Source organism: Biomphalaria glabrata, chromosome 6 (genome assembly GCF_947242115.1).
Source record: "Biomphalaria glabrata chromosome 6, xgBioGlab47.1, whole genome shotgun sequence".
Classification (NCBI taxonomy): Eukaryota; Metazoa; Mollusca; class Gastropoda; family Planorbidae; genus Biomphalaria; species Biomphalaria glabrata.
In genome coordinates, this window is record NC_074716.1 from 27,337,069 (window position 1) to 27,362,039 (window position 24,971).

Here is a 24,971-nt window from a genome sequence, read left to right on the forward strand (position 1 = left end):
AAACTTGACTGAGGGTAGCATACAGTGGTGTAGCTTTTTATGATTTTTTTGTCAGTTCTTTAAATCAAATTTTTTAATAAATTTATTTAATTTGCTAAGTAAATTAATCTATAATAAATCGTTTTTTATTGATAAATCACTTAAAGAAAAAACCTCTGTGTGGACTCATTAATTTTTATTTTTATTTTGTTTAACCATACTTATAATTTAAAAAAAAAATAAATAAATGTTTATCTTTTACATAAAATAAATAAAGCTATTAGACTATTGAAAGAAAATAATTTGCTTAAAATCACATGTTAATTTCAATTTTTGTATTGTTGTTAATATTTCTCATTAAAACTTAGCTTAAAATAGCAGATAATCTAATACACTTATTTAGTAACTAACACTAGCTTTTTTATCTTTTTATATTATAACATTGAGGCCTACTGGTCAAATAAATAACATAAATTATTATTTTTTAAACTAATATTGAATTGAGTATTTTAAAAATAGCTTCTTCAATCTGAACTGTCCCTAACAAAATGGATGAACCCAATCTACAGATCGTTCCAAAACCAGACAAAATAGAAAAGATGAAAAGGCAATCAAAGATCAAGAGAACCTTACAGAGAAAGCTCAGAAGTCAGCCCTTAAGGTGGACAAGACTGATGCTGAGAAGGAAACTGAGCAGGACGGGGAGGTTGCAGATAAAAAGGACAAAAAATCCAGGGTGTCGCTATCCTTCTATGACCGACTTGCCACCCCCAAGTACAGCAAGAAAGATGGCGACCCTACATCTAAAGTAGACCTCCCTCCCAAAAAAGAGACCACTGTAGTTAGGGTAAGTGCTTGTGATCAATGATTGTCATTTAGTGTTGGGCAGAGAGTTGTGATAGTCTTAGATCAAAGTCTGTTTTAAATAATAGTAAAATTTTGATTTTTTTTATTATTATTTATTATTTATAAGTTTTTCTCAAGCGAAAAAAAGCTTGATTTTGAATGTTCATTAATTTTATTTTGAAATCTTGACTCATAGGTTTGATTAAAGCTGTCACAACTGGTCTATAATAATGTCTTTTTCACCGTTTGTGTTGTGGCCATTCCACTTGTGAAATAGTAGGACTATTAGGCTTTTAGTGCTAATTATCACTGTGACTTGATTGTCATTCAACTTGCATTTTATTTTAATTGTTCTTTTTTTTTTGAAGAGACTCCACAAGTGTATCCTTGCAAGTTAGGACAATTGTTTTGTTTTGTTTTTCACAAGTAGCATTAGTTGATGTGGCCATAGGACACTTAATATTTACAGTGCAATAATAGTGGAAACATTTAAAGGAAAGATATTCAAGCTTGTAATTTTCCAGTTTTGTGACAATAATTACACAGCAAATATAAAACTGGAGGCGCGGTGGCTGAGTAATAAAGCGCTTGTATCCTGGTGAAGACTGGGATTTTTAATTTCGGGATTTTAGGGTGCCTTTGAGACTCCCAGCTCTAATGGGCACCTGACATTAGTTGGGGAATAGTAATGGCGGTAGGTTGTTGTGCTGGCCACATGACACTCTTGTTATCAGTGGGCCACTGAAACAGATTACCTTTACACCATCTGCCCCATGGATCGCAAGGTCTGAAATGGGAACTTTTTTTTTTACTTTTTTTTTTTTTTACTTTTTTAAAAACATAAAACAAATAACAGTTTGAGAATGAAGTCTAGGATGATATTTGAAATGTGGACACTTTTCAGGTTCAATTTGCTGGTGAAGAGGATGGTGCTCAGGATGGAATGATTGAACCTGAGGTTAATAATAGCTTGACATTTTTGTTTGTTTTATCCCATGATGGCACTCTTAGAAGGGGTTCTCTAATTACCTATCTAATGGATGCAGCGTGTGCATGAAATGGACATGAGTTGGAGAACCCCTTTGTGAGATAATTATTTGTTTGAAAACCACCGAAGGTGGAGGGTTGTCAAATAGCTCAGACATGGAAATGTCGTAGGCCCTATACATATGTAGACAAAATAAAAAGTACAACATGATTGGCATTGATTGTAAGAATGAATGCCCTTAAGTTGTTTGCTATCAGCTTTTTACTCTTTGTGTATCAGAATCCTGTAGTAAAGCAAAGAAACAATGATCCCCCACCTTGACTTGATATTGTATCCAATGTTTTCCTAGCTATAGTAACACTTTCTTTTCAAATCAGCTTTTTTTTTTCTTCTTTTATGTCATTAGTAATGTTTGGCATGCTAGAGATTGAATTTTAATGTCTTCAAATATTCATTTTTTCCCATCATTATATAGCTTTACTAGGATTGAAGTTTCGGTTGGGAAGTAGTAGTTGTTTTTGGTTTTATTATTATTGTCTTGGCCGAAAGTCTTTAATGCAAAAGATTGATTAGACAGTCCACTTGCTCTCTCTATCTCTCTTTCTCTCTCTCTCTCTCTCTCTCTCTCTTTTTTTTATTTTCAGAATTTACTAACCTACAAATTATTGTAACTTTTAAGAAAACAAATTTTGGCATTATTGAAAGCACTGTGGGAATGAAATGGTCTAGTATTTCAATATTAATTTTAGAAAAAGAAATAGGGCTATTTCTTTTTTTTTTTTACAACTAATGCCTTAAAAAGATACATTTATTCCAATTTTGCATCTATAATTATATTTCATTGTTGCCATCACTGCATTTTGGCTACATGTTTTTGTGTCATGAATTTTTCACATTGTTCCATCTTGCATTTGAGCCACACATATTTTTGTATTTGTTTTTGTATGAGCTGCTTGTGTTGCACTATTTGGTTTGACTATCTGTCAACAGCTTTCACCAAGGAAAGCCTACTCAACACCTAATCTCTCACCCATGAAAAAGGTTTGCTATGGTCTCTGACATTACCCTTGTTATATTTATGGCAGGGCTTAACACTGTCCTCTGAATATGCAATCTTGCATTGAAAAAAGATAGACATGATAAATATAATCTCTGAAACTTTTAGATAGATGTTGGTCCTGCTATACCAGTCATATACCACTCTATTTCAAGAAAGTGTTTCTTTTACTGTTAATCAAGTGTAAATCAGCTTTCAGTTTCTAAGAAGACATCTTTCAGTGTGGATCATCACATGGCTATTATTATTATTTTCATTTCCTTTTGTTCCATGTACAGTTCAATGAACATCCTGTGGTGTTGGGGAAGGACTAAATCAGTGACTTGAGGGAAATATTAAAACTACTAGAGTTGACTTTGCTGCTAAGCCTGGCATTTTCATTCTGATCTATAGCTTTTCAAGAGTACAAAATCTGGGGTATCAACATAGTGGCCTGTCAAATGAGGCAAAAGAAAAAGATGCATTGTCATGATTTGTACTTTTTCCTTTTTTTTTTTTTCCCCAATAAAAACAGGACTTGTGATTGTTAAGTTCTATTTATTAGATATCTTTAAAAATGATAATTGCTATCTGTAGTTGTTATTCCATTTTATGTCCAGTTATTTAAAATAACCAATGTTGTGTGGTGAATTGGCACTGCACATGGACCACTAACCTATGCAATAATCAAGAAATTTAGATTGGTTGAGATATAGGTTTTAAAAAGCTTATTTGGTTTTCAGGTTAGATAGTGTAAGCACACATCTTACTGTATAGAGGTTAGGTAGTGTTAGCACACATCTTACTGTATAGAGGTTAGGTAGTGATAGCACACATCTTACTGTATAGAGGTTAGGTAGTGTTAGCACACATCTTACTGTATAGAGGTTTGTTAGTGTTAGCACACATCTTGTGCACATTTGCTGTGTAGAGGTTTTTGAAAAAAAAAAAAGGTTCATTGAACTGTACTTTGATTAGACTGGATCCACATTAAAAGATGTACTTGTTCTAATGTCTGTTATTGGTAGACCTAATGTTCTCTTTGTCAGAAAAATAACAATTTTCTGTAACTCTTTTTAACTGGCTCAATAAACTAGTGAAATAAATTATTAATAGGTAAAATTAGCTTTGAAAATGACATATTTTCTTTTACATCAGCTTCTAGTTATAATGAAACATTTTACTATTTTAATTCTCAACATTCTCTATATCTAGAGAATAATAGTCTGTTTTAACTGAGTATAATGAAAATATTTAGCTGCTTTAATAATATTTTTTCTAAGTAATTTCTGACATCAGTATACTTGTACTTGATCCTTGTTTACCATAACAACCAGCACAACTATCAGCCAATGTAATCAATCCTTGCAAACTAAATGATCTCTTCCTGTGTCCTTCCTTTATGCCCTAACCAGTCCAAATATTGCAACCTGATGTTATACAGCCTTACATTTATGGTATATTTATTCATTCACATGGAGATCAATTCAATTTTTAAGTCATAAAAACCTGATATCTAGTAGACAGTAAATTATCATTTTATTTATTATTGCTATAAATTTTTAAGTATAGTGACCAAAACTGACCTACTTTTACAACTTAAACTATGTTGTGCACTTTCTCATAAAACAAGAAAAAAAAACTTGCTTAATGACTTTGTCTCTGTGCATCACCTAAATTATTCCTAAGTAGATCTAATTGTAGAACACACAAAAATTCACAGATATATAAAAAGATTTGTATTTCATTATAACAACTTCACCATCTCTTGATTACTCTGAATCTTTTTTTTATAAACAATTATTTGTCTCTTGTATACTGGAATATGAACACATTGGGTCATAGCTCTTACCTTTAGTTTCTGTAAGGTGCATGGCTTATAACTAGCTCTTAAAGGTTCTGGCTTAGTATTGACAACAATATACTTTTAATGCACAATTAACTAAGCTGTATTTTTAATTATTAAGTATATATATATATATTGTTTTTCTGTCCTAATTAACATATATATATTTAAATTCTCTTAAAAATTAAATAAAAATCTAAATAGTGTAAGCCATTTGATTAAAGTAGGAATTTATCTTCTTAATATAATAATGTTATATTAATATCTTATCTCAAAAACATAGCATTCATTACTTAATCAGGTTGTTAAAATATATTTTGTATAGTGTAAGTCAAGAAGCTGTATAAGAAATGGATTAATTTTAAAAATAGTGTAGCTTGTCTTAATGTTCATGTTACTTCTTTTACATCACCCTTATTTCATATCATTATTTGTCTACTTTGAAATGGATCACTTACTTTACATAAGATTACAATTTATATTATCATCAGAAGTCTTCAATTCGTGAAAAACCTGCACATAAAGATGGTGGTCCAAAGCAAAGTTCTCATGTAGCAAAAGATACTTCCCGTGGTGTCACCCCTGTTATTGGCTCCACTGCACCCATGGCTCCTGCAAATAGGGGCATTTCTCCAGGCCGCAAAGACAAGTCTGCCTCCTCCACCCCCCGCATCACCCCGCCACCTTCTGCAAATTCTACCCCTACACACACCCCATCTGTGCCCCGTGCCAGCAGCCCTCCTGGACTGGCACATACTGTGGCGGATGATGGGGCTCCACGCGCTGCTCCTTCTCAGCCCCAAGACATCACAGCAGAAGAGTATAAAGCTAGGCTAGCAGAGAAAAGACGCCAGGCTAGAGAGAAAGCTGAAAAGGAGGCTGAAGAAGAAAGGAAAAGACAAGATGAATTATGGTAATTTGTCCCCTCTATCATTGGATTAGGTTTAGGTCATTGTTATCCTAATTAGATTCAGGTCTCAAAATTTCTGATCATCTTTAAAACTTAGATCATTAGCAATTATCAAAACTACTTCTTAACAGCCAGTTGTTTCTGACACAAACTGATTCAACAATTGAGTTGACCTACATGCAGCAATTTCAAACATCCCATGAATAAATGAAACTGTTATTCCTTGAAACTGGATTAATGGTGGTTGACTGTGTCAGATAACTTCAAAATTAAAATGACCTTTCTACTTCCTATACCTTAAAGGTCTATGACATAGTTGAAATTTCACTGGTCAGAAATTATTATTATTTAATAAGTGGCCAGCACATTGACCAGCTATCTTTACTTTCCTCGGTGCAGGGTAAGTTAGGTACACTTGTGAGTCAATGTCCAAGAATTTAAGCAGAGAACCTTTTATCAAATGTCAATTGATCATTGTTTTATGGTATTTGTTGCCTTTCTTTGATCTCACTATCATACAGCTCATACTCTGAGCTCATTCCTCCCATATTCTCTCTCTAATCTTTAGTTGTCAATACTACTTACTTAATGTCACTTCCTAGAGCTGTCTTCAAGATGAAAAGGCACAAAACAGTAAACTTAAATACAATGCCAGGTCTTTTAAGTTGTGCATTATCTTATTGTTTGGTTGTCTTTCTGAACAAAATTAGTTTTAGGATTTGATTGTTTTTTTTTTATGTAAATGTCAACGCTGTATGTGTATGACCAGGATGGCAGAACAGGAGAGACTTCGTAAAGAAGAAGAGGAGCAAAAGAGGTTAGAAGAAGAAGCTGCTGAGGCCAGGAGGCAAGAAGAAGAAAGACTGCAGAAAGCTATTGAAGCTGAGGAAAAAAGAAGAAAAGAGGAAGCTGAGAAATTTGAAATGGAGAGAAAAGCTGTAAGTAGTTATGGAAACTGAACAACTACTGACAATAAATATAAGAAATTCTTTTTGATTAACAGTTTGTGGCATTGCCATACATAATTTGACAGTTAAAATTATTATAGTAAGACCATTTTTATACATTTTAAAGCTAAAAGTAATAATGTAGCTAATAAAATAAAACAAAGTTCCTAAATAAAAAACGTCGATCTACTTTTATCTATTATTGAAACTAATGCATTGAAAAATATTAGTCTTTATATGCCATGTAGAAAATTTACAACACTGCTTTAAATGCTTACTAAATCTATATATTGATATAAACAATGCTAATTTTTAATTCTATAGCTAATATAAGATCATTACATTATAGAAATATTTTTTCACAATGATTTACATGAGAATGTAAAGAATCTTATCTGTTATCTCAGTCCAAAAAAAACAAAAAAGAGCACATTTTATTTGCATAATATTTTCAGTTTACTAAAAGTAAGAGAGAAAACATAGCTGTCTAAAAAGTCAATTTACTTTAAAGTATCGGAAGTTACCGATTTTATTACAAAATATTTTAAAATAAATGATTCATTCGACTTTTTGCTGTGTCTGGAATCTTACCCTATGTGAAAGACAATCTTGTTTAAAACTGCTTAAATCTCTTTCGACTATTTAATGCTATATTAACTTAGTGTTTAGAAAGTGCTGTCCTAACAATGTATTATAGTAATTATTAAAGTGATTTTAAAATATATTTTTTTACCCCCAAGATAGAATCATAAAATAAATGAAAAAATGTGATTCTCCTAATGAGAAAAGTGTTGCTTTTTAAATGGGTAGTTTTTGGGTTGTTTTTCTTTTACCTCGGTAACACTCAAAAAGTCTTGCTCTATTATGACTGTACATTCCCATCATATATATATATATATATATCTCCAATCCTCGTTTTAAAAGGCTGGCCGCATGGGTAGTTTTGGTCAGTTGCAGATAGGTCTGCTTCTTCTCTCAGCTTTTGTTGGTTCAGCGCTCTTTAAGCTGGTCACTCTCCTCGCTTCATATCTTGTGTTTCTGATACAGCTTCATGACATGAGGAGCGATCAAGAGCTAGTGCTTCCCAGACGTAAATGTTAATATCACACTCTTTGACTTAGCTCTCAAGGGTGTCTTTGTAGCGCTTGTATTGTCCTCTCTGGGAGCGCATTCCAGCACACAGCTCCGTACAGAAGTCATTTGGGAAGATAATTGTCTGATATGCAGACTACTTGTCCCACCCATTGAAATTAGGACCTTTTTACTGTTGCATGGATACTATTAATATTAGACAACTGTAGGATTTCAGTATCTGGTGTGTGGTCAGACCAATGCACTTTATGAATTTTCCTTATACAGGGTAGGTGGAAGGAGTTAAGCTTTTTGATGTGACAGGAATATACACTCTCATCATACCACAGCATTAAACAACATTGCTTCGTGAAATCATCTAACTAAATTTTGTTCCTTCTGTGACTTTGTAGATTTTTAATATTTAAATATATGTGATGATGAAATGGGTGTAATTATTTAAATCTGAATTTCAAAAAAAAAAAAATATCTAGAAACATTTCATTTCTCTTCCTTGTGAACTAAACCCATGACTTTGTTGTATCCATAGAAAGAAGAAGCAGAGAAAAAAGCAAGAGAAGAAGCTGAGAAACTTGAAAAAGAAAAACAAGAGAAAGCTAAACGTGATGAAGAAGAAAGGCAAGCCAGGAAAAAGGTTGGTTTCAAGTAGTCAATAACTCACATTGTCTTTTGGGTGAACCCTGGAATATTTGTATACCATTCCATGTAATTGAATTTTTATTTTTTTTTCATGTTTTATTTTTTAATTTGGCATCCATCTCCATGTTTTACACTTTACAAATAGCTTAACATATCTATATCTATTCATAAATGACACAAAGAAATGTTTACTGCAGAAACTTGAAATGATCATGAAACGAGTCAAGCCAGAGTCCCAGGCAGATACATCCTTGAAAACAGAGAGTCCTAGCAAATCTGTTAGTAGTTCTCCCAATCTGAGCCAAGTTAACTCCTCCCAGAATTCTCCAGATGAACATGAAAAGCCTGTGGCTGCATCACAGGGCACGCCCAGTGACGAAGAGGCCCTGCCACCTGTCGGTTCTGCCGTAGAGATACCTAGTGCTGCCATGACAACATCTTTCATACTAGATACAGATGAAGATTCATTGTCAACATCGACAGTGATGACTGCATCTTTCATCCGCAGTGCCTCCTCCAATGATATACTGGATACTGAGGAGGGAACTGAGGAGCATGACACCAGGTTGTCCAGCAGTGCTGCAACAACTCCATCTAGGCATGAGGACACAGTTTTGTCTTCTGAATCAACATCTGAAACAAAGTCCAAATTTAAATCTCCACTTCTCCAGCAGCTTGTAGAAAAGAAGAGCTCAGATTCCCTGTCTGGGGGACCCAAATTCAAATCTCCACTTTTACAAAACCTACTTGGCAAAACCAAAGTTGGAGCTCGTATTGGTATGTCATCGAGTACAGGAGATTTAAGAAATAAAGACCCATCTGCAGAGGACAACCAAATGAGCACATCGAGTCACATGACCAGCCACTCCAGCTACACTAAAGAGCTGTTCAACCAAGACAGGGATGATGAGGACAAGGATGAGGACACTTCTGCTGGCACCCAAAAGTCTTTCCATAGCTCCCTAACAAATGGTGTGGGAAAGGATTCTTTCTACAAATCCTCAACTGATACCTCTCCAGCTGAGTCTGGAGGCAAGCTTGGTGGGTCCAACATGAGTGATTCTGGTATAGAACCTCACATGGAGAGGGAACTGTCTGCTCCTGGGTTGATGTCACAATCTAATCTCTGGAATGGTCAAGAAGGTCATGGCATGGAAGACTCCAGGTAAGTGTTTGATTTGTTCAATAGTTCACTACTCTTTTTTTTTATTTCCTTGACATTTCATTTCCTTTTGTATGTTTTTGCTTTCATTTTTCTTAATTGTATCTAATTATTGTTGAATTAACAAAACATCCACTCCTTCACTATATGGCTCCTTCTGTCTTGGAAGACAATGGATGCGCCTTGATGAGTCACTGGTTTTGGTTTCGTCTTGAGACAGGGCAGAATATGGAGTGACTGATCAAGCCAATGCTGGAGGGACAGAGTTTGGTTTCTATTTCTTTCTCTTGACTGGTGCAGCTTCGTTTCTTTTGCTTTCAGGGACGCACAGTCAATTTCCTGTGGTTCTCATGTCTTTCTTGCAGATATCTCTGTAGGTTAGTCTTGGGCGACCCTTGGGTCTGACTCCCTCCGCAAGCTCAGCATATAGGATGTCTTTAGGGATTTTTCCATCTGGCATATCCGAGCCAGTCTACTCTGTGTCAGAAGAGCATAGATGCTGTGCATATTGGCCTGTTACAAAACGTCCTGGTTGGAGACATGATCCCTCCAGGAGAAGCACATTATGCAGCGCAGGCAGTTTAAGTGAAAGCTATTCAATCTGTATTCTTGACGCATGTAAGTTGCCCAACTCTCACTGCCATAAAGAAGTGTGCTCATAACACAGGCATTGTAGACCAGGATTTTGGTTGCCGTAGTCAATTTGGCATTTTCCCAGAAGTGCTTGGAGAGTTTTGCCAACTCTTTTTTTTTTTTTTTGCATGTAACATTTTTATTTAGATTCTATTAAGAAAACAAATCTTAGACTTGGAGGAGGCATTAGTCCTTAAGTTCGAATTCAGGTCGTTCACCTTTACATATATATATATATATATATATGCAATTCAAAAGCAATCACCCAGATACCTCCTTCTTTCTCCCCCCACCCCTTCCCAACTGGTCCAGACAAACGATAGGATCATAGCGTAGTGAGAAATCTAAAAGCATGAAATTGCGCTAAACAAATACACTTGGTAAAAATATTTGTAATCGCACAGATTTATTACTGTTAGTCTAGATCTAATAGAAATTTAAGTACCAAGTGACCGAGCCTCGCTCGGATGAATAATTTAAGGAAGATTATATACCCAAAGTCATTTTGGGAATATTTTTTGTAATTACGAAAATGAACGATCTGGTAAAGACTATCAATCTGAAGAGTTGCTTTTTCGTTCTGTTAGTTGTCAATGTAATTGTGCATGGCGATTAGAATAGAAAGTCTCTCCCCAACAGTGTAGAAAACCCCAGCTCACGTCGTCACGTTTTACTTGCATCTTTTACGTAAAACTATTGGGCTATTATTGGCTTGGAAGAAAGTCTTTGCAGTGTAAATTTTAAAATGATTATGTTCTGACATTTAATAGTTCAATTAGTATATTCATTAGACTTTAGTACGAAGCATTAAGTAATGCAAATTCTCTACGTTATAGGATAAAACGTGCACCTTGTAACAAAGTAAAAAAGCGCATTTGTTCCCTAAGAGACTTAAAAACATCACACTTTAGTCTTCTAAACAATCGTTATTGTGGGGCATCTCTGTTACGCCGACCACCTTTCAACTCACTCAAAAAGAGGTTGCCTTTGGCATGTGTTCGTTTCCCATACGGGATAAGTGCCCTGCCCAGCGTGACTGTCGGACTATAAGAAGTTCTAACCATCGCTGTTTGTAGTGCGCTCTTGCCACCATATGTCCATGAAGGTGTGCAAATATCTTTGGTGAAGGCGTTCAAGAAGTCTTAGTTGCTTTCTTTAAAGTGCCCATGTCTCAGATCCACAAAGAGGGGTTGAGAAAACCACTGCTTGGTAGACACTGATTTTTGTAGACAGGCGGAGTGATTTATTTCGCCACACTCTGGCTTGGAGACGTCCAAAAGCACGACTAACCCTGATCACATATCAACCTCTCTTTAAAGCAATGCGTCAGTTGATACTATGCTTCCCTGGTATGTGAAGTTGTCTACCACGGATGTCTATGCGCGGTGATCTTTGGGCTGAATAGGTTTTATTGGGTGACTTCTGGAACATGACTTTCATTATACCGAGGTTTATAGGTAAACCAAAAGAGGCGGCATATATATATATATATCCGCGAGCTGGATATCATCAGTGCCGGGCGCAACCTATGCGGTCGCAGTGGGCCCTAAACTTTCATAAGCCCCGCGCTTATTCTAGGTATAAATTATTAAATTAAACCATTATAACTGGTTCCCGCGGTCTCCTTGTTTTCAGGGAGCTTCTGGAAATCTCCTGTAACTCATAAAAATATCCTTAAAATAGACAAAATTGTCATTTTGGGGTGTTAATCAATAATAATAATAATAATAATAATAATCTTTATTATCCGTAAGGAAATTTGTCTTACAATTTGTGCATTACACCAAACAAAAAACATTATAACTATAACAAACCAAAGTGTACATTCACACCAAACTCACTCATAATTTACATGTGACAAAGTTTATACCAGATTGTTCTTATTTAATGATTTGATTGCCAGGGGAACAAAAGAGTGTTTGTGTCTGTTTGTCTTTGCTATCGGTGTCTTGTATCTCTTTTGTGATGGTAAAATCACAAAATCCTGACACAAAAGGTGATTCTTTATTTCGAGGATCTTGTTAGCTTTTTTATAGATGTTTGTCTCAAACAACTGCCCAAATGGGGTTTGTTTTTTGCCAATTTTTTTGCCAGCAGCATTTAGGATTCTATAAAGTTTATTTTTATTTTTAATGCTCAGATTGCCATACCAGGCAGTGATATTGAAACTTAAAATATTGCAGATGTGAGCGTGATAAAACATAGCCAAGGCCTTTTCGCTAACATTAAACGAGGACAGTTTTCTTAGTAATCGTAATCTTTGCTGCCCTTTTTTGCTGATATAATCAGTATTTGCAGTAAAATTTAGTTTATTGTCTAGGATAGTACCAAGGTATATAAAGGTTTGCACAATTTCAATAGTCTCTCCAGCTACAGAAACAATATCATTTTCCTTCTTGTCCCTACGAAAATCGATTATCATTTTTTTGTTGTTTTTTTACATTTAATAATAAAAAATTATCTTTACAGTATTCTTCAATGGTTCTAATTCTTTGAAATACTCATTTACGTCTGAGCTCTCTGAGAGCAGGGCAAGAAGAGCCGCATCATCAGCGAATTTTGTGAAGGAGCAACAAGAACTATCGGATTGAAAATCATTGGTGTACAAAATGAACCACAATGGCGATGTCACAGCCCCCTGGGGCGCCCTGTGTTAACTATGCGTTCATTAGATATAACATTGTTTACCCTAACCCTCTGAGCTCTCTGGGTCAAAAATTCATTAGCCCATAGTATTATGTATGGACTAATCTGCAACGCTTTCATCTTTTCAATGAGTAAATGAAGTTGTATAGTGTTAAAAGCTGATGAGAAATCAATAAAGAACAATCTTACATAAGTGTTCGGTAAGTCCAGATGTTTGTAGACACAGTTTAAAATATTTAGGATGGCATCGTCTACACCAGTGGTTCCCAAACTTTTTTGTCTCGTATACCCCTTGCCATGTTTTCTTGTTTTCGGTAGACCCCCTGCTCAACTTGCACATTTTTGCAAATTCATTAACATTTTTTTAACAAATTTCTAACTGTAGTGAGTTGAGGAGTGAAAAAGTAATTTTAAACTACACAACTTAGGATATTATGTTTAGTATACGAATTTGTCGTTCTATGAAGTAGTCTTTCCAACATTAAATATTATTTAATTAATTAATATGCCTTAAGTATCATTGTAGAAGGTTTCGCAAAGAGCAGTTTCTCGTGTATTTCTTGATCTTTCATGTGTGGCTCAAATCTGCTGAACTGTTTTTTAATTAACAGGAGATGGGTCAAAGGCGAGTAACTGGAGCCTAAACCAGTGAACTTCGAGCAGGAAGGGCTCATTTGCCTTGGCTTGCTACCCACCTAGCAGAAGGAAAACTGAATTCAAACCTCTGCTGCCTTGCTACTATTCCCAAACATGGGAAAGGTCTCGTGGGTCAACACTAAGAAAATATAAGGAGACGGTGACCATTAGCGCCATGTATTTCTGGGCCGTCCCCTCTTTCTCTTTCCTTGGGGGTTCCAGGTAAGGGCTTGCCTTGTTATGTTGGATGCAGGCTTGCGAAGGGTGTGAACTATCCATCTCCAGCGTCTCTGAAGGATATCTACTTCAGTGGGCTGCTGCTTTGTTCTTTGCCACAGTTCCTCATTCAAGATCTTGTCTGGCCAGAGGATCATAAGAATTTTCATCAGGCAGGTATTGATGAATAGCAGGTTTTTTTCACTGTGGTGATGGTGGTTCTCCAGGTCTCCGCGATCTGGAAGCAGATGGGCAAGACATGGCGACGGTTAGAGAGATTCGCCCAGAACCGAGATGCCTGGAGGAAGCTGGTTGGTAACCTATGCCCAGAAGGGACTACAGGCATAGATGAGATGAGATGGTGACCATTATATAGTTTGTAGCACACAGCGCTACACCTTGTCAGACCAAACTGTATTTATGTATTTTGCAACGTTTTACATAAGAAGCTTTTAATTATATAACTCATGCCACCGAAGCGACCTTGAACTGTATTGTTGCTTAAAGAAATTCTTTTAATAATAACAGATGTAGGTTTGTTTAAAACGACTGGTAGAATCAATGTTTGACCTTTGCTGTTTTCCGTATTTTGCTATAAGAAAAGAAATCTTGTAAGACGCTCACAAACCATCATCTTCTTTATATGATGTCGAACTATGATTTTGCGGGTCTATTTTGAACTTTGAGTGTTCGAAAGTTTTTAAAATCTTTATTTTTGTCAGGGTAGCATTGTCTCAGATGATCTTCCAGCGAACCTGGTTCATATCGTCATAAAAAAGTCACTTAGGCTTGTTCGACAAGGAAAGAATGAATCCCAATTTTAAATAATTAATGCTGTACTGTCTACATTTCTTTTTTTTTTTTTTTTTTGTTCTAAATATTAGTTACATGTAGACCAAATTAAGCTATTTAAATAAGTATTGAAATTGATTACAACAATTTTTCATTTGAATAGCAGGATAAATATTTAAAGGATTAACGAAGGTACAAATCATATATTAGTGTATGCAATAATTACATTAGTGGAATGTGAACTTAAAATGTGCTTAAATGAAATCTGTTATCGTAGACCTCCGTGGGCATCTCATGGACCCCCAATTTAGTTTTTTACTTTCGTGGACCCCTTGGAGGTCTTCGTAGACCCCTGGGGGTCTATATAGACCACTTTGGGAATCACTTGTCTACACCTTTACCCTTTTGGTAAGCAAATTGTAAAGGGTCTAACTTATTACAAAGATCATTCAGAAGAAACATTTTAACCAATTTTTCTAAACATTTAGACACAATGGAAGTAAGTGAAACAGGTCTATAGTCATTCATTTCCTTCGGTTTGGAAACCTTTGGCACAGGTACAATTATAGATGACTTCCACACAGGTGGTATCTCATGGTTTAGTAATGAAGTAGAAAAAATATCTTGGAAAGGTTCAGCTAGTTGTTCAGCACATTCTTTTAAGATTCGCCCTTTTATTCCATCAGGCCCACCAGCTTTCATTTGGTTGACGTTTTTGAAAATGTTACAAACTTGCTCTTTAGTAATCGCTAATTCTAAACAGTTGTTAACATTGACATCCTCAAGGGCTTTGAGTCTTAGATAATTAAAATCTTTCGTGTCGAAGCGACAATAGAAATCATTGAACTCGTTGGCCAATGTTTTTTCGTCTCTTGTAGCAAGATTATTTTTAATTTTGACTTGTGCTCCTGCCATTTTGTTCATGATGCCCCACGCCTGTCTCATGTCATTCCTACGCGTGATAGAAAACGGCATTGTCAGCTTTCATTTAATAAAAATGTAATGCAGAGACGAATTTATTTTCTAATACAAAATCTTAATTTTCACTTATTATCCTTATCCCTACCCTGACTGGGCCGCTCGCAATCCATTTCACATAGGGCCCCGCAAATGTTAGGGCCGGCCCTGGGTATCATGTTCAGTGTGTGCAAGTAAGGCGTAGAGAAGCTGTGTTATGACCATTTCCTATGTTTTAATATGGGACAGTAGACTTCGAAGCTTGAACACAATGCAATAATTCATCAGCAGAATAATAACAAAATATAAGCTACCTACGGGTCTACGCAATTTAAGTGTAAACATTTTTATAAAGCCTTTAAAGCACAATAACTAATCATACATATACAATTTTAATTCCATTATTTTTCTTACATAGTTTCATAATTGATCAATGTACAATAAGATGGTGCGCAAATGTTTAATTACGCCAATTGATTCATTAAAACTTGTTCTTGTTTGCGAACAAATGTCTTAATGTACTGCTGTGAGCCTAGTTACGTAAGCGGTGTCAAGTTTTTTCCCTTTGACGCCATATAGAAAATGTTAATTCATAAAACATTCTGGCCAAAATTGATTTTTCGATAATGAGACATTTTCAAACCGAAATAACGGTCGACCTCGAGTTTTCCCGATGTGGCCAATGTTAAGAATTTTTTTCTCATTATTTTGCTGGTGACCTCCAGCTGTCTCGTTCTGTGCTATCTTCTATGTCAGCTAAGGCAAGTTGGCGCCTAAACTGGTCTATTAAGCGTTACTGTGTTACGTCGACCACTTTTTAGCTTACCAAAAAAGACTGCCTTTGGCATACGTTCGTCTGAGATTCGTCTCCCATACAGGATACTGCTCTGTCCTGCGTAACTGTCGGACTTAAAGAATTCCATCTATACAAAGGACGCGGATACACATTTGAGACCAAACTAAAATCTGCTGCCGATGACAGACGCAGACGCTAAAAGAAAATCTTAATCGATCACCGCGGACAATGGTTATGCTTGCCCTGTATGTGGCAAAATATGTAGGTCACAGCTGCAATCCTCATTGATTTTCGGACTCGAAGACTAGCCTTATTATTATTTTGCTGCTGAGTTATTACCATGTGTTCATGCTTCGGTGTCTACTGTCCAGTACCAAAACAAAGGAAATGGTCATAACACAGCTTCTCTGCGCCTTACTTGCTCACACTAAACATGATATCCATCTAGCGGTCAACGAGTTTGCGTACGCTGCAGCCTCTTTTGATTTAATTATAAACCTCGGTAAAAAGCTTGGAGTTAGGGCGTGTTGACGGAAGGCCCAGGAGAGATCTGAATGGAGAGATCTGTAAAAGCAGGCCATATCCCTCCACGGGCTGTAGCACCACTGGGATGGATGGATGGATGACAAAAGCCGGTATGAACTTCTTATAGTCCGACAGTCAGGCTGGGCAGGGTACGTATCCCGTATGGGGGACGAACATATTTTTCGGCGTAACAGAGGTGCCCCACGGAAACGTTTCTTTAGAAAACTAATGCAATGATTTAAGTCTATTAAGAAAAAATTTGCCATTTTACTTTGTCACAAAGTGCCTGTTTTACCCTATAACGTAGAGATTTGCGTCACTTGATGTTTCGTACTAAAGCCATAATGAATATATACTAATTCCATAATTAAATGTCTGAACGTTACCATCTGAGAAGTAACACTGCAAAGACTTTCTTCCAAGCCAATAATAGTAGGCCTACAATAGTTTTACGCAAAAGATGGATTGTAAAACTATAAGACGGATGTGAGATGTGGTTGGTCTAGACTATAGGAGGACTTAAGAGACTTTATATTTAATCGCCATGTGCAATTACATTTAGAACTAACAGAACACTAAAGCAACTCTTCAGATTAGTAGTCTTTATCTGATCGTTCATTTTCGTAATTACAACAATAGCCCAATAGTTTTACGCGAAAGAAGCAATGTAAAACGTTAAGACGTGAGCTGTGGTTTTCTATAGGCCTACTGTTGGGGGGACTTTCTACTCTAATCGCCATGTACAATTACATTGAGAACTGACATAACGAAAAAGCAACTCTTTGGATTGAGTCTTTACCCGATCGTTCATTTTCGTAATTACAACAATATTCCCAAAATGACTTCGGGTATATATCCTTCCTTCACAAATTATTCATCCGAGCGAGGCTCGGTCACCTGATATTGATTCAAACTAATTGATACAACAACGCTTAATATAAGCTTTGTTGTAAAAACAGAAAGATTTTTTTTTAATGAACAGTTCTATTCTCTACCTGGAAGAATGTCTTTCTGTCCTGTGAAATGTCCCAAATCAATCTACACTGGTTCGCTTGTCACTTCAGTGTCGTGTCATCAGTTTTGTGCTATTATAGTATTCATACACGATAGAAGGATTGAAATATATAATAGAATGTTACTTCGCGCTTCTTGAATCGTGGACTCCTAGTTCACTGGTTCTCACACAATATCAATATAAAATATTTTCGCGAGTACCGGCAGTTATCAGTTTAAAATATTCATTTAAAAAATAATTAATGTATAAAATGTTTCTTGTTTGGTGAGTACCCATATTAAATTGTTGAAATGAGGTATCTACGTTTAATCGTTCAAAAACATTTAAATAGAGTGTTTTTTTAAGCATCGCAAATGGGATACTTTATGACAGGACTAGGAAAGATAATATATAGGAGTGTTGGGAGGAGACTTTGAATCGTGACTAACTCGTTTAATAAGTAGGCTGTCCTTACTTCGCACATATTCGCGCTTGGAACAGAACATATTTCGCTGTAAATATTGCATATCGTACTGAAAAAAGGACATACTAAAACCCCTTAAAAATGTGGATCTATTTCCAATTTTAAGCTTTTGTGGATAGTTTACTTCTAAATATCTTGTATTATTTTGGACTTATAATAGTTTGATTTCCTACTTACCCTGCTCTGCTCGGGAAGAGAGGGGAAAGGGAAATAAAAGCCAGTTCTCTGACACAATGACCAACATTTCTATAAGGATCTCATCTGTATCCAGTGTTTACCTGTGCAATGAACTGAAAGAGTTTCATTGGCAGAAACCAGCTAGCACGATCTTCTTTTTTGTATCTTACTTTTCTAATATTCTAAATCGGGGTCGAAAATTTCCATCATTGCAATTTATTGAAGACCTTTTTTTTGTTTTGTAACCAATCCATTCCAGCGCCTACCATCTCTTTCTCAATGTGTCTGTTTGTCTGTCGACCTACTTACATAGACTGGTAGACTTTTGTTTGTCTGTCGACCTACTTACATAGACTGGTAGACTTTTGTTTGTCTGTCGACCTACTTACATAGACTGGTAGACTTTTGTTTGTCTGTCGACCTACTTACATAGACTGGTAGACTTTTGTTTGTCGACCTACTTACATAGACTGGTAGACTTTTGTTTGTCTGTCGACCTACCTACATAGACTGGTAGACTTTTGTTTGTCTGTCGACCTACTTACATAGACTGGTAGACTTTTGTTTGTCTGTCGACCTACTTACATAGACTGGTAGACTTTTGTCTGCCCAACAAGAGTAGAACCAAATGCCTTTTCGACCCTTTCTTGCCTCGAGAAAATGCTTTCGACCTTTCTGTCCGAAAGATCTCCCATTTGGATTTCGTCACCTTGAGGCACACCCGGTACCCCGAGGCGAAGTAGAGCTAATCCTTCGTAGTCCGTGAGTAGTGTCTGGAAATAAAGCCACCGATAAATTGAGCACCCAAAAAAAAAAAGACCGCCGGTAAAATGGGCACTTTGTGACAAAATGGAATCTTAATATTTAAGACAATTTGAATTTGTTAACGTACACTATGTCTGAAGGTAGGATTTAATGGTGACGTCCTAAGAGTATCAACTATAATGATTTTTAACTGTATTTTCAAAAGAACAACTAAATATTAAGGTCGCTAATAAATCTGTCCACCTTGTCCCTGGTGGGAATTGTATCTATCTTACATCCTCACCACGCGCAAAGTTTTCAGTAACTGAAGGCAACGGTACCTTCCCTGTTAGTCTGTCCATTTAAATACATACATACCAATCAGCACTTCAGTAGTTGTACAATTCTCAAAGTAAACTATCTTTCCCACTGCTCATGCAGTCTGTAGGACTTTGTTGGAAGAATCTATCCACGATATTAAAGCTTTTGGACAATTTAGAACAGCGCTAAAGTTTCCCTATGTATCTTGTGTCCATGCAGAATGCCCCGAGAACCGTTAATAGTGTGAATGGCTGACTGCACCTGATCGTGCCGAGACATTCTCCTGGGCTTAAAGAGGTTTAGTAGATCTAGATAAGACAGAGAAGCCGTGCAAGACAACACAAGTGTGTCGTGTTACGACCCCATTTTGGTCTAGTGTGTTTTCATTGTAGTTCTTATTTTCTTGGTGTGTTCAAGAAATGTTATCATAGGATTATCATCAGCTGTTAAATTAACATGGTAAGATATTTATCGATGTCCTGGTGTTGATTGTCTGGTACTGGGAGTTAAACCCTATCATGGCCAGGTTACACATTTGTGCAATCTATTTTGTGTTTGTTTAAATGGACCTAAGTATTCGTTAAAAAAAAAAAAAGCTACTAGTTCACACATTTCGAACGATTCACAAGTACGACAATAAAATGATAAAAGTTAAAATAAACATAGGCACTGTTAGACTAGATGGTGCTATAAATGTAGACACTGTTCATGTGACTAGTTTATTACCTATAATCAAATGTGAACACTGTTCGTGTGACTAGTTTATTCTCTATGAACAAAAAGTGGGCACTGTTCGTGTGACTAGTTTATTCCCTATAAACAAATGTGGTCACTGTTCGTGTGACTAGTTTATTCCCTATAAACAAACGTGGGCACTGTTCATGTGACTAGTTTATTCCCTATAAACAAACATGGGCACTGTTCATGTGACTAGTTTATTCCCTATAAACAAACGTGGGCACTGTTCATGTAACTAGTTTATTCCCTATAAACAAACGTGGGCACTGTTCATGTAACTAGTTTATTCCCTATAAAGAAAAGTGGGCACTGTTCATGTGGCTAGTTTATTCCCTATGAACAAAAAGTGGGCACTGTTCATGTGACTAGTTTATTCCCTATAAACAAAAAGTGGACATTGTTCATGTGACTAGTTTATCCCCTATAAACAAACATGGGCACTGTTCATGTGACTAGTTTATTCCCTATAAACAAACATGGGCACTGTTCATGTGACTAGTTTATTCCCTATAAACAAACATGGGCACTGTTCATGTGACTACTTTATTCCCTATTAACAAACATGGGCACTGTTCATGTGACTAGTTTATTCCCTATAAACAAACATGGGCACTGTTCATGTGACTAGTTTATTCCCAATAAACAAACATGGGCACTGTTCGTGTGACTAGTTTATTCCCTATAAACAAACGTGGGCACTGTTCATGTGACTAGTTTATTCCCTATAAACAAACGTGGGCACTGTTCATGTGACTAGTTTATTCCCTATAAACAAACATGGGCACTGTTCGTGTGACTAGTTTATTCCCTATAAACAAATGTGGGCACTGTTCGTGTGACTAGTTTATTCCCTATAAACAAACGTGGGCACTGTTCATGTGACTAGTTTATTCCCTATAAACAAACATGGGCACTGTTCATGTGACTAGTTTATTCCCTATTAACAAACATGGGCACTGTTCATGTGACTAGTTTATTCCCTATTAACAAACGTGGGCACTGTTCATGTGGCTAGTTAATTCCCTATGAACAAAAAGTGGGCACTGTTCATGTGACTAGTTTATTCCTTATGAAAAAACGTGGGCACTGTTCATGTTACTAGTTTATTCCCTATAAACAAAAAGTGGACATTGTTCAAGTGACTAGTTTATTCCCTATAAACAAATGTGGGCACTGTTCATGTGACTTGATTATTCCCTATAAACAAATGTGGGCACTGTTCATGTGACTTGATTATTCCCTATAAACAAATGTGGGCACTGTTCATTTGACAAGTTTATTCCCTATAAACAAATGTGGGCACTGTTCATGTGACTAGTTTATTCCCTATAAACAAACATGGGCACTGTTCATGTGACTAGTTTATTTCCCTATAAATACTTGTGGGCACTGTTCGTATGACTAGTTTATTCCCTATGAACAAAAAGTGGGCACTGTTCATGTGACTAGTTTATTCCTTATGAAAAAACGTGGGCACTGTTCATGTTACTAGTTTATTCCCTATAAACAAAAAGTGGACATTGTTCATACAAACATGGGCACAGTTTATTCCCTATAAACAAACATGGGCACAGTTTATTCCCTATAAACAAACATGGGCACTGTTCATGTGACTAGTTTATTCCCTATAAACAAACATGGGCACTGTTCATGTGACTAGTTTATTCCCTATAAATACATGTGGGCACTGTTCATGTGACTAGTATCTTAATGTAACATTTGTAATGGCCCTTCCCCCCTTTGTTTTGATTGCTCTCACTTCACGGCTAATTTGAAATGTTGTTACAATCAGAGAATCGAGAAGAATTGACCACGTAACAAAATCTGTGACACAATCTAGTCGAGAATGTCTTTGTTTGTAGATTCAATGTACTCGTAGATTAGCGTGGCAACGAGTACTCTGTGTATGTGAAGACTAACACAATTGGCAGCATGTGACTTTATTTTTTGATTCATTTCACAATTATTTGCTTATTAAGATCTGTAATGAGAAGTCATTTTGTTGTCCTGCCTAAGCGTACCACTGTCAGGAATACACTCGTGATGTGTGTGTGTGTCCATGATGTGTTCCTCCCAATCTTGATTGTTTCTTGTATTGGCCGTCTTCTCGTTGGCTTTACTACTCTCAGACATGTGTGGTTAGTAAGACAAAGAAGAAATGGTTTGGATTGAAATGTGTCTCCTATTTAATAGGGGAAGAAACAAACAATCAGAGATGGAAGACTGAAGGTCAATCTGGAGACCAACGAGGTCGTGTACTTTAGAAGGTCGCAGTCTTACATTGGGAACACGCGGTTTAGTTATTTACTTTTTTTTAAGTATTCGTAATATTTTCTTTGCACTATTCGACTAATGTACAAGGTGCAGCGCTTCTATAGATTTCAGGGTTTGTTTTTTTTTAAGAGGACCCCCCCCCCCCCCATCAGCTTTTTTTTTTTATAAACTTGCAAGCTCTAACGTTTTTCCTAGAAGTTTTACAGTAAATGAACAGAACTCGTGGCTTGTTACAATGTTAGACTGATCGACCTATGTATAGAAATGTAGATCTCTATAGAGAGGTATTTGTCAGGTCCTCGCATCACCTCAAGGCTATACATTTCATCTCTTCATCTGAACATTGTGACATACACCTTCACCAGCGGTTCGCATCATTAGGCAGTCGTCCACGTGTTGAGTTAATTATTCGGTTGTAGTGAACAGAAGACGACACAATGAGAAGCCATGTGAACGTTAAGATCAATGTCCACTCAATCCAGTGCTGACGTAACAAAGTAGAGAGACACACATGAATGAATATACAGATGTCAAATAAACATTAATGGTTTGTGATCTAAACCCTGAGGCGTTTTTTTTTTCTTATGTGACTCAAGAGACTAGTAAATAGAGAAGATCCCTACTTTTAGCATATCATCTACCATGAAAAATTATGAACCGAATCTGTTTGACTGCCATAGAATCTTGCCAATGCATCAGTATTTAATTTGGTGATCTGACACCGTGACTGTGTCTCTCATTAAGTCTACTGGTCAGTAGGAGATGGTTGTTTCGTTGAGCTAATTGGGTCAGTTTTGAGTTAACAGCGTGCTTACTTATATGTTTATAGCTTACTCCCTATGTTGTAGTACACAGCAGTCGAAATAGGCCCCCATTAAACTCTGGCTTGCACGTTGACTAGATAGCCATGTGATGATATAGCGGCAATATAGCCTCTGTGTATACCACTTGATGTGTTGCTCTAGCACCAAGACTTAATTTACGTCTGTTTACAAGTTAATTCAAGCTGAACACGTTCCTGCCCGCCATTCATCAACAGGATCCCAGTCACGCCTCTATTTACATCTTGCCCAGTAACACCCCTTCCCCTGATGTGTGTCCCCTTGCTCTGCAGTAGACACTGAGATGGTTGACAACCAAACACTTGTTTAAACTCTTGTTGTAGTAGTCTAGCTGGTAGACTTCCATCATAGACTCTTATGTTGTAGTGATAGGTTCTACTTGATGATATTTGTTCCTGCTATGTTGTTTGTAGTGATAGGTTACTTGATATTTGTTCCTGCTATGTTGTTTGTAGTTATAGGTTACTTGATGATATTTGTTCCTGCTATGTTGTTTGTAGTGATAGGTTCTACTTGATGATATTTGTTCCTGCTATGTTGTTTGTAGTGATAGGTTCTACTTGATGATATTTGTTCCTGCTATGTTGTTTGTAGTTATAGGTTACTTGATGATATTTGTTCCTGCTATGTTGTTTGTAGTGATAGGTTCTACTTGATGATATTTGTTCCTGCTATGTTGTTTGTAGTTATAGGTTACTTGATGATATTTGTTCCTGCTATGTTGTTTGTAGTGATAGGTTCTACTTGATGATATTTGTTCCTGCTATGTTGTTTGTAGTGATAGGTTCTACTTGATGATATTTGTTCCTGCTATGTTGTTTGTAGTGATAGGTTCTACTTGATGATATTTGTTCCTGCTATGTTGTTTGTAGTTATAGGTTACTTGATGATATTTGTTCCTGCTATGTTGTTTGTAGTGATAGGTTATTTGATGATATTTGTTCCTGCTATGTTGTTTGTAGTTATAGGTTACTTGATGATATTTGTTCCTGCTATGTTGTTTGTAGTGATAGGTTCTACTTGATGATATTTGTTCCTGCTATGTTGTTTGTAGTTATAGGTTACTTGATGATATTTGTTCCTGCTATGTTGTTTGTAGTGATAGGTTCTACTTGATGATATTTGTTCCTGCTATGTTGTTTGTAGTTATAGGTTACTTGATGATATTTGTTCCTGCTATGTTGTTTGTAGTGATAGGTTCTACTTGATGATATTTGTTCCTGCTATGTTGTGTTTATTCAGTCTGAATGCCAAGCTGTTCCTGATCCTTCTTGTTCTTGGCTCACACCTTGTTCCCTTCTCTCTTCTATGTTGCCTTTCTCTCTGTTGACCAAACAAAACCAATGTAGTAGTCTAGTGTTGCAGCACTAACTTAGTGTTCTCACATCACTGTGTTGAGGATAATCATGGACTTAATACTAGGTCAACACTCCACTGGTCCTTTCAAGGGGGGACAAGAACCTCTGAAATATCTAATCCTCGTATTACATAAAACATTTTGTTGGGAAACCTTTTTTTTTTTAAAGTTTAGAGAAATGTTTTGTTTTGCTTTAGTTATATTTCTAAATTGAAACAAATTCTTGTAATCATGATTTTATTTGTGTTGTTCTGGAGTTTTGTTTCATTTTTTTAACTTTGTATTAAATTTTATATTTAATGTTACAATTTTGTAAGTAACCCTTTTATTCCACAAATACAAGGTTAAACCTAGCACTGGGCTATTTGAAATAAATGTGCATACATTGTTTTTT

At 36.2% G+C, this 24,971-nt stretch overlaps 1 protein-coding gene and 1 long non-coding RNA gene across 21 annotated transcripts in view; one reads left to right on the forward strand and one right to left on the reverse strand.

Annotated features, from left to right (window-relative positions):
- The window catches only part of LOC106071844 (MAP7 domain-containing protein 1-like), a 69,925-nt gene that overhangs the window by 41,473 nt on the left and 3,481 nt on the right, over window positions 1-24,971 (forward strand). For 17 of the 20 annotated variants that reach the window (XM_056032653.1, XM_056032662.1, XM_056032650.1 and 14 more), the window contains 7 exons: window positions 549-826; window positions 1,730-1,783; window positions 2,804-2,854; window positions 5,187-5,608; window positions 6,375-6,543; window positions 8,174-8,278; window positions 8,481-9,448. In XM_056032653.1, the coding sequence (XP_055888628.1) occupies window positions 549-826; window positions 1,730-1,783; window positions 2,804-2,854; window positions 5,187-5,608; window positions 6,375-6,543; window positions 8,174-8,278; window positions 8,481-9,448 (2,047 nt within the window). The remainder of the gene's footprint in view (window positions 1-548; window positions 827-1,729; window positions 1,784-2,803; window positions 2,855-5,186; window positions 5,609-6,374; window positions 6,544-8,173; window positions 8,279-8,480; window positions 9,449-24,971) is intronic. The other 3 variants (XM_056032657.1, XM_056032660.1, XM_056032664.1) reach the window with 3 other exon arrangements.
- LOC129926783 (uncharacterized) lies at window positions 14,425-17,721 on the reverse strand. The gene is made up of 2 exons (XR_008778518.1): window positions 17,642-17,721; window positions 14,425-15,320 (listed from the first exon to the last, which is right to left on the reverse strand). It is a non-coding gene; the product is annotated as an uncharacterized LOC129926783 (long non-coding RNA).